Below are 10813 nucleotides of genomic sequence, written 5' to 3' on the forward strand. Positions count from 1 at the left end.
GCAGACAAAGTCCAAACAGGTCTGGAGGATCAATGTTTGGCATTGAGGTATGCAACTGGAGGAGCGAAAGTGAGATCGTGTTCTTGAAAGGAACAACCTAAGGTTGTTGATCCAACTATAGAAACCGGGAAGGTTTCCAAGTTGAGATTAAAACAGTTCTACTGTCTAATATTACTCATGCATTATATATATTACTGTACTAATCTTTGTGTTGCAGTAATAATATGTTTAACTCTGTGTTATAGGTTCGTCCTGATCGGTCGATTGAACGTAGAGATCGGTCGACCAAATCAACTTGACTCAGATTAGAGATCAGTTCAGACCAAAGCAGAGCACATTCCATCTAAGCTTGATCGGTCGACCGAACTAGAGGATCGGTCGACCGAACCTTGATGACTCAGCACGGTTCAGATCAAGCAGAAGCAAAGAAGAAAGAGCGATTGATCGATCGACCGAACCAGGAGATCGATCGACCGAACGAGGGGATCAGTCGATTGAACCATCATCACTTAAATGGCACATTAATTCCAGATCTCGGTGAACAGGGAAGGATCTCTGTTCGATTGACCAAACAAGGGGATCAGTCGATCAAATACTTTAATGTCATTAAATGTCGAAGATCGAATCAGCATCAGATCTCAGAAAAAATGGAAGAGAGCCGGTTCGGTCGACCGAACCTAGGGACCGGTCAACTGAACATCGACGACTCTTATGAAAGTGAGCTCGGGGTCCGAGGCTGTGCAAAAAAAAAATGAAGTCGATTTTAGTTTGAAGTTCATCTCTGTGCTAGCTGCTGCTTGTGCTACTACTCTACAACTCACGCAAACAACTACCTCGTTCAAGCGCCGACACAACATCATCTTCTATATTAGTGTCGGTATACTTTTATTTTACAAAGCTTGTATTATACTTGAACTCACATAAGATAGTATGTTGTTACTATTTTATATTCTTACATATTGTACGCACTGTTTCTTTCCAAGATTTTCGGAAAGAATAGTCTTAGTGGATTGCCCATCGGTGCGATCAAGGATCGCAGGCCTTAGAGTAGGAGTCGACCTAGGCTCCAAACCAAGTAACCGAATATGTTCTTTATTTTTCGCTGCACAACTTTGATTTAAACAAGTAAAAGAAAAATTTTATAAAGTGCGATATTCATCCCCCTTCTATCGCACTCATTCGATCCTATAGAGAGCTCCCACTGTGAATGCCCTAATAGGGAGATAGATAAGTGTGTAAGAAGGTAAATGTAATGCACCATCATTTGAGTTTATTTGTTTCTATAGTGATCATAAATTAAGCATTAGCAACTATCATAACAATGACGATGGTAGATTTGCATAATTGAAGAGGGATCGAATCTCAGTAAAAATCGTGAAAATATCCTCCCACACAGGGGTTTGTTGGATACCTGATTTATTCTCTTCTAATGATGTGTAGTAGTTATGGGGACCATCAAAATGACGAATTTCATCTTTTACTGATTTTACAGAGGACAATGGTAGAAAAATTGAGCAATACAATCCCTAATAGGTGCTAATAAATATATAAAAAATAATAATAATCCTACCGGTGTGGTTGGCTCAAATTTCTACTGTCAACTTTTGAATATGTCTAAGTTATTGATACAAGACTGATGCAAGATGAGTAAAATTTTAATAGGTCTTAAATTTTAAATCAGATATCAGAATCAGATAATCTATAAGTTAAATTGAAACTCGTTCAAAGATACGACGTAAACATCGTTTAAAGCTTTTCTAAAAGCTCTGATTTTTTTTTTTTTTATAATTTTTAGTAATTTTTTATTTTAAAATTTGAGTATTTTTGTTTTTGTAAGTTAGGGTTAGTCTATTTAAATATATGTTTAGTTTTTTTTAGGTATTATCTTTTATTAATGAATCAAACTTTTTCCTTGATAAAACCTACAGACGATATTTTCTCTTGCTTTGCATTGTCGGTTTCTCGTGTCTTGCATTCCCTTCTAACTTCCATCTTCAGAATAATGGTTATTCTATCCATGGTCAGAATAATAGCTATTCTATTCGGTGTAAATTATATTATAAATTTATCTAATAAATAAATTTAGAAGACCATTTACTATTAAAATTAGACCGATGAAGTCTAAACATTTAACATCTTTAATAGTCGTGTGATCAATATCGCAGAGCTTATTAAACAAGGGCTGATTTTATATTTAGACCGGGGCCATGGCCCTGGCCCTTCATCCCACCCAAATTTTTTTAATAATAATAATATTCTTATATAGAAATTTTTTATTTTCTTCCTATATTTATTGTTTGGCCCCTCCAAACATAATGTTCAAAGATAAGCCAGTTACCTCCAGGGCGTAGCGCAGACGATGGACGCATGATATCTCTGGCGTAATGGTCAGGGGTCGATTCTCAAGAACTGACGATCTGGGGTTTACCCCGCCATGCGACTATGGCCTGTGTACCTGCATGAACCTCCCTCCATATCCATGAGACCGACACTAGGGGACCGTTAAGGTAACGGATCTATCTTTTCCAAAGATAAACCTGTATAGAAATTTATCTCTCCTCCATTTACCTTCTCTCCTGATCAAATTTTTTCAAATTCATCCCAAAATCCTTGCTTCACCTTCATTGTGCCGCCGTCAATCTCCAAAATTTGGAATTAATTATATATTAGAAAAAGCTCACGATCTAAGTTTTCTATTGACATGACAGACAAGTCGTCAGACCCTATTTCACGATGAAGTTGTGTTCCAACCTGTTTGCCTTCGTCAACCGCCTCGCAATCTGGGATGGTGATTTATAGAAAAATTTGAGCTCAATTTAACCCTTAAATCGAGAATTCGAAGGTTGGTTGTTTAAGGATTAGCAAATTTTTGAATTGATTCATGCAATTTTAGTTCAATTTTGATAGCAATAATTTATATTTGTTATATATTTAGATGTAGGTATGAACTTTTCATTGATTTGAGATATCAAATGAATTTCCATATTTGTTTGAGCATTTTTTTTTTCTAACCCCTAATTCTCTTTTTGGATGGAGTAAAGGAAGATTCATTAACGAAAGGGGAAGGAAGGAGAAGTGAAGGGAAGTAAAGTATTAAACTTCTCCTTATTTGAGAGGAAGGGAAAGTTCATTAATGTAACATGTATTACTTTGTTTGGGAGGCAAGAAAGGGGAATGAAAGTTAAATAGATAAAGTTATAAAAATACCCTTACTTTTTAAATTATAAAATTTTCATAATATTAATATTTATTTTATAAATATAAATTAGATATTTTAAATAATAAATTATTTTTTTTATATTATCATTTAAATTAACTATTTTTTTATAATTTTTTTATACTATTCATAATAAAATAATGAATTATCGATAATCAAGTAATTAAATGAAAAATAATAACTTTAGAAACTTTAAATAAAAAAATTTAAAAGATAATAACGAGAATTTCTATTTTTTAAAAAATTTATTAAATTTTGATGAAAAAATTAAAAAATAATAGGTATCATCTTGAATTTTGACGACAAAAATAGTTTCTCCCTTCAATTCAGTTAGAAGACGTGTCAAATCCCCCCTCTAATAATCTGGCAGCAAGCGAGATGTGAAGAAGACGAGGAAATTGAACTCCGGCGACATAGTAAAATTAGAAATTGAAATATTTCTTAAATAATTAAGAAAAGGGATAAAATTGGAATAAATTTTTTTTTGATTTCCCTTCCTCTTCCTTATACCCCAATTCGAGGTGTAAGAAAATCTCTTTTTCCATGGGTAACGAAGGTTAAAGTTTATCATTCCTTACCTTTTCTTCTCTTTTGTCACTCCTTCCCAAACGAGGTTCAAAGTTCCCCTCCTCCCAAACAGACTATAAAGGTACTTTTAGTTGAGGATTATTTTTAATAGTCCTGAGTAATGATTCATGCTCGATATGTCAATAAAAGAAGTATATAATCCGGAATTGAAAATTTTCTGAAAAATAAATTCTTCTTAATTTCGGAATTAATAATTGTTAATTAAAAATAGTCTTAAAATTTTTTATACCAAAAATTTTATTTTAAAGTAAAAAAAAAAACATAAACTTATAATAATAATAATAATAATAAAAGAGAAAAACGTAAATTTAAAAAAAAATAAAAAAGGAAAATAAAGAAAAACGTGAATAAAAAAATATAAAAACGTAAATTAAAAAGAGAAAAACGAACTTTAAAAAACAAAAAGAAAAAAGAAAAAAGAAAAACGCAAACTAAAAAAAACGAACATAAAAAAAAAAGGGAAAAAAAGGAAAACGTAAATAAAAAAACATTAACTTATAAAAAAATAACAAAAACAAAAAAACATTAAAAAAAAGGAGAAAATAGTAAAATAAAAAAAAATAATAGAATTTTAAAAGAAAGAAAAATAATATATGTAGTTGATTATGTAATAAAGGATAATATATTAAAATATTAAATCAGATTATATATTAAAATTTTTAAACAAATAAATTTTCGTTATATTATCTAAATTAAATTAAATAATATTATATTTTATTTTATATAATCTTGATTATGTAATTATCAAATAATTAATTATATATAATAATTTGAACTAAATACATTTTAAAAATTTAAAAAATATTAAATTTCTTTTAATTAGAGGATTGTATTTCAAAGTTAAAATCCTAAATCCGCCACTTGTAGCGGATGAGTACTAGATGCATATAACCTTGTACACCAGCCAACCAACCTACAAATATCGCCATATATGTCTAGTTTCGATTGACCCGTGGTCAAGGTGGGGTGGTCGTACAGGCCCCACCACCGACGGGACCCTTATTTTTTAGTGTTTTTTTTAATTAGTAAATGCTAAACCTCCATGTTAATCAAATTTTACAACCATCTGCTTATTATTAGTACATGCTCGTCATGTTTTTTGTTCGTGCCTGGACAAGGATGATTTCTTCTTCAACCAACGATAAACTCATCGACGATATATTTCACTAAACTATATATATATATATATATATATATATATATATATATATATATATATATATATATATATATATATATATATATATATATATATATATATGTTAGTTTTTTATTATTTTGAGTATATTATATATTTAAGATTTAAAATTTTTAAATTTAGAAATTGAGTTATAATGAATTTGAATCAATAAGATTTTTTTCTCTAGGATTCATGCTTCACTCTTAGATTATAATATTTAAAATTAAAAATTTTAGATGCTCACATAATGTATTATATGTATTTAAAATTTAAGATTTTAGAATTTAAGAATTTTATTATAATGAATTTTGAGTTAATAAGAATTTTCCTCTAAGGTTCAGACTTTCTTCTTAAATTATAGTATTTAAAATTAAAAATTTTAAATACTCATAGTTATAGTGTTTCTTTAAAAAAATATTAATTTTTTTTAAAAAAAATCCACACACCTAGACACTATAGCGCACCCGTCCATGTCACACAATCCGCAACATATAATCCATATATATATATATATATATATATATATATATATATATATATATATATATCCTGCGCGACACGCACAGTGCGCAGGATATCAACATTTTTTTTCTTTTTTATTATTTTTTTAAATTTTAAATTAAAAAAATAATTAAAATATTTTTAAAAAATTTTATTTTTAAGATTCATGCTTCTGAATTGGGTTATAATTTATAAGTTATTTTTTTTAAAGATTTTATCTTGAGGGTTCAGATTTTTTAATTAGATTATAGTATTTAGTAAAAAGAAAACTTAAAAATGAAATAAATTTAAATATTTATGGAGTATTGTAATGTGTTTAAGGGATATATTCATGGATTAAGGATTTATATATAAAGAAATATTAATTTTTTAAAATTAAAAATCGAAATAATAGATATAGTATGTTATTATTTGTTATTATTATTTTTTTAAATTTTGAATTAAAAAATTAATTAATTTTTTTTTAAGATTTTATTTTAGAGTTCATGCATTCGAATTGAGTTATAATTTTCAATCTATTTTTTTTAAGATTTTACTTATAGGGTTTAGACATCCCAATTAGATTATAATATTTAATAAAAAGAAAAATTAAAAATAAAATAAATTTAAATATTTATGAAATATTATAATATGTTTAGGAGATATATTTATATATTAAGAATTTATATATAGAAATTTTGATTTTTTAATTCAAATTAGAAAAGTGTGATATGCTTCGCACGGGCGCGCACTGTGCGGCGCGCAGCGTATTACCACTATATATATATATATATATATAAGCGCCGTGTACAGTAGGCCGGATTCTCTAGACCGTAAAGTACGGTCCAGAGGATGGACCACTTCATTCATAGGTGAGATTTCATGGACTCCACCTGTTATACAAGTAGGGTCCATGGGATCCCACCTATTAGCAACCCTTGGTTCAGGAGCGGATCAGGAGTTGCGGTCCAGAGGATCCTGACTGCGTGTACAATAGTACTGTCATGTCATTTTTTTTTGTCGTCTTCATCCACTTGCCTGTGCGCCCACCGTGCCTGCCTTACTCGCCACCCGCCCACTTGATCGACGCCCGGCTGCACATACACCATTGGCAACTTCCGATCGTCTGATCCGATCCAAACTATAATCCAAGAAAGGCGAACCCATTGGGTATCACAACGAGATTTCGGCCACGAATCGTTACAATTACGGTCAGAATCTGACCACTACTGAACCCGGCTGAATTGCAGCCAGAATCCAGCCGCAATTGGCCGTGATTTGGCCGCGACGCTAGCGGCTGCAATCATTACCGTGGACGGGATTCAACAACGATCCGGCCGGGGGCCAGCTTGAGCCTATCCGCCGGCGTCTAGTGACGACCTACCGCAGCGAGGCGGATCACAAGAAATCGTTGAATTAAAAAAAAAAAACGTCGCATACAGACACTTAAATGGTGTATATAGTCAAGCACGCCCCACGGGCTGGATCAGCTAGAAGGGTACTTGACGCTTGCAACGGAAGTTCAGGGGTCGAGGGTCGTCAATTGCACATGGACGTAAAACCTCGGTCTGCTGCGCTTTAAATTCCACTCGACCCTCAGTCACCCCTTCTGCCCAGCTTAATCATGATTTACCTCCTCTAGATATCCGTGGGACCGAACCCAGGGAGCCGCTAAGATGACGGTTCCACCTTTTGCAACTTAAATGGTATATATATATATCGACTAAACCGGCTAGAGTGGCTCATAATCCCTACAATGACACAACATGAATTAGACATGGACTACGAGTAGCAGCAGACTTAACCTGATTTCCTGATAAAAACAAGTAGGAGATCTTCTTTGGCGATTTGCTGATAAAAATAGTAGGAGTGTTTGTCGTCGACAGCCCGCCCATATATGAGCAAGGCGACATTGGAAAGATATCCTTGCGATCCTACTATTTTCCATCGATCCTCCTCCTCCTCCTATCCTACTACTCCTGATTAATTCCTGCATGCCCACTGTTCCTCTTTTCATCCTCCCTCTGCCCTATCACCCGCAAAAGGGAAACCAAAGCGCACCGACGCAACGACCGCACACTTTTCCGTCGCCCCAATCCTCCGCCTCGGCTCTCTGGCTGCAGCTCATACATTACAGACTTGTGTTTCTTTCTTCTTCTTGGAAATTAGCGATCGACGCGGACAAAAAGCAGCCGATCTCATTACTGCTGCCTCTGCGATCCCTTCCTCCTTCCAGCGCTGGGCTGCGGCTACGAACCCTCTCGCTCGCCCGGTGGGTTTCCTATTTTGATGCGACACCGGGTGCGTTCCCCGAGGACGAGGCCAACCCCGTCATTTGACACCCGCTGCCGCTTCGCTTTCCGTCGATAAATATTACTTACCCTCCTTACGCCACCCTCCACGCGCGAGAGCGAGAGAGGTTTCGGAGGGCGTGTAGCGTCGCGGCGTTCGGCGTGCCCATAGGATAGTGGAAGAAGAAGCGACGGAGTCGTAGTTTCGCAGCGAGACGTCTCGTTTCGGCGCGCGCCGCCGGCACGCACCGCCACCGCCTGCCTTTTCTATTTATTTATTTATTTTTGAGGGTTTTTACGTCGGTTTAATGGCTGGAGGAGGAGCCCGTGGAAACCTTCTTGATCCGGCGGCCGCCGAGTTTCGACCGGAGACCGCTCACCGGTTCGCCGTCCTCGCTTCCTGCCACCAGTTGCACTATCCGTTGCCGCCTCCCCCGCCGCCTCAGGTTCCCTCGGTGTTGGCTTCGAGGGCGGTGATGATAAGCATGGTGCCCCGGCACTTGGGTGAGGCGGAGGTGAGAGCCGCGATGGAGGCGTTCGGCAGGGTGCAGGCGGTCGATGTGGGGGCTCTCGCGGCGGAGGGCGTCGTCATCGTGCACTACTACGACCTGAGGAGCGCGCAGGCGGTAGTGGCGGCGGCGGCTCACGGGCTGGTTTATCTCTCCGGCGGATGGGGCTGGTTCGGCGGTTGGGGCGTCGGTGCGAACCACTTCTCGGCGATTTGGGCTCAGTTTGCGGCGGCGGCGATCGACGAGCCCAACCAGGGATTCATCTTCGTGCTTAATTCGGATTCGGCGTTTTCCTGCACCGCCCTCGCCCAAATCTTCGGAGCATTCGGTGAGGTCTTCAACCGTAACTTCTCCAATTAAATCTTCCACGGTTAATCCCTATGGAGCAGATAACACATACATGCCCTTCTTGATCAATCAGGAGTTCTCAAGGACGTGAAGGTGGTTCCATCGAAGCAGCAGCACCTCGTGCTGGTGGAGTTCTACGACAAAAGGGACGCCGGCCGCGCTATGTTAGAGCTCAACGGCAAAGAGATCGACGGAAGACGGCTGTTTCTCCAATTCGGAGCGACTGAAACCCAAACAATCAGAAGGTGCCTCCTCTCCACACTTCGATCCCTCTCATTTGCTTAATTATAATCTTAACTCCCTACATATCCACTCGATTCCCGGAGCAGCAACACTCTCCGAAACGAGAAGAATCGCGAGGTCTCATTGCCTCCGAGGCTCGCGCGAGGGAGTCTCAAGGACGGCAGATGGCTGCAGAGCAGTGAACTCCGGCAAGTCGGGAAGCCGGCGCCATGTTTTGTGAACGCAGCCAAGCCCAGCGCTAAGACCAGCCACAGCGCCATTGTCAGCGCGGAGAAATGGAGCAGGAAGTCACTCCGCCAGAACCACTGCTACGTCCCGTCACCGCCGCCGTCGTCGCCGCAAGAGCCGTCGACCAGCAAAAGAAGGGGTAATTGGAAGAAATTTACCAAGACCAAAGAGGAGGATTCCGGCAGGTTTCTCTTCAAGGAAATCGACACAGAGGCATCTCGCCAGCTTTCTCCTCGCAGGGACTCGAGAACCACCGTCATGATCAAGAACATCCCCAACAAGTATAGGTCCGTCTCATTTTTCCTGTTCCGATGCTCGAAACGATCTCATTTCATGATTAATCTGAACATCAATTCATGGTCTGCGAGTGCAGTCAGAAGCTGCTCTTGAGCTTGCTGGACGACCACTGCGTCGAATGCAACGATAAGATCAGAGACAGCAAAGAGGACGAGCCTTACTCCGCCTACGACTTTCTCTATCTCCCCATCGATTTCAAGTAAGTTTTGCATTCTCCGGCATTCTGCAAACTGTTCTTAATTAAAACTGCCATTAATCTCCTCCATTGCTGCTGCTGCTTCTCCTCCTCCATGCTAATGAGTAGAGTAAGATTGCATTTTGGTGGACGACAATCCTGGAAACAACAGAGCATAAAGTACTCGACCGAGTATGGAAGCTGAAAATTTTAATCTGAATCCATCGAACCTTAATAATCCAACAAAAGCACAACTTTTTTCTGGCACAAACAAATATTAAAGTCGCCCATCCACTCCAGTCTCGTTAGTGCTCGTCCGATAGATTGATTTAGATCGAGATATGTGGAAGTGACCCATCAGAACCCAAAGCCTTCGCTTAACACGAACAACAATAGTTTATCTCGTGCATGAACTCAGAACACTAGAAAGCTGCTTTCGGACAAGACACGAAAGCATGAATTGTGGTTTCTTTTAATCTTGGGACTTGTCGTTTTGTTTAAAGTTGGAGGATGATTATTGACTAATGATGCTTGTCGGTTGTGTCGAAGCAACAAGTGCAACATGGGGTACGGGTTCGTGAACTTGACGTCGCCGGCGGCCGCCCTCCGCCTCTACAGATCCTTCCACCGGCAGCCATGGCAGGCCTTCAACTCCCGCAAGATCTGCCAAGTCACATACGCTCGTTTGCAGGTTACTAATTAATTAGCTTTTGTGCGTGTGTTCGTTTTGAATGAGCGTTTGATGTGTTGTTCGTGATGAAGGGATTGGAAGCGCTGAAGGAGCACTTCCGGAGCTCCAGGTTCACCTGTGACTGCGATGAGTTCATGCCGGCAGTCTTCTATCCTCCACGCGATGGCGAAAAGCTCACCGAACCGGTCCCTGTCGCCGGCAGGCGTGCCAGGGCTACTGAGGACGGTAATTCTAGATGAGACAAGGAAGGATGTTGCAGTCGATATAGATGAATGTGTTCTGTTGTTTACTTCCAACTCGTTGAAACATTTGCTTAGGCCAAATGTGGAACGAAGGTAGCTTTGATTTACTTATCAGTTCTGGATGGTTCAATATACCTGTTGCTTTTTAGACATTATCAACTTGCATATGTGAGAACATTTGATACTTTATCGAGTCATAAAAGAATGACGGACGAATGAGCATCACCGATGATCTGTATTTCATAGCGAGGGAGTTCCTTATTGGCATAAAAACTCTTTGACATAGCCACCAAAAACATGGAAACTAGCGGGATAATTAGCAAA

At 38.2% G+C, this 10813-nt stretch overlaps 1 protein-coding gene across 1 annotated transcript; it reads left to right on the plus strand.

Annotated features, from left to right (window-relative positions):
* Nucleotides 1–7871: 7871 nt before the first annotated feature.
* On the plus strand, nt 7872–10570 carry LOC122039875 (protein terminal ear1 homolog). The gene is made up of 6 exons (XM_042599297.1): nt 7872–8593; nt 8687–8858; nt 8943–9371; nt 9458–9580; nt 10106–10247; nt 10319–10570. Exons 1-6 carry the CDS (start codon nt 8065–8067, stop codon nt 10484–10486), a joined length of 1563 nt encoding a protein of 520 aa, XP_042455231.1. The 5' UTR covers nt 7872–8064; the 3' UTR covers nt 10487–10570.
* Nucleotides 10571–10813: the final 243 nt, after the last annotated feature.

The sequence above is a fragment of the Zingiber officinale genome, chromosome 2A (genome assembly GCF_018446385.1).
Source record: "Zingiber officinale cultivar Zhangliang chromosome 2A, Zo_v1.1, whole genome shotgun sequence".
NCBI lineage: Eukaryota > Viridiplantae > Streptophyta > Magnoliopsida > Zingiberales > Zingiberaceae > Zingiber > Zingiber officinale.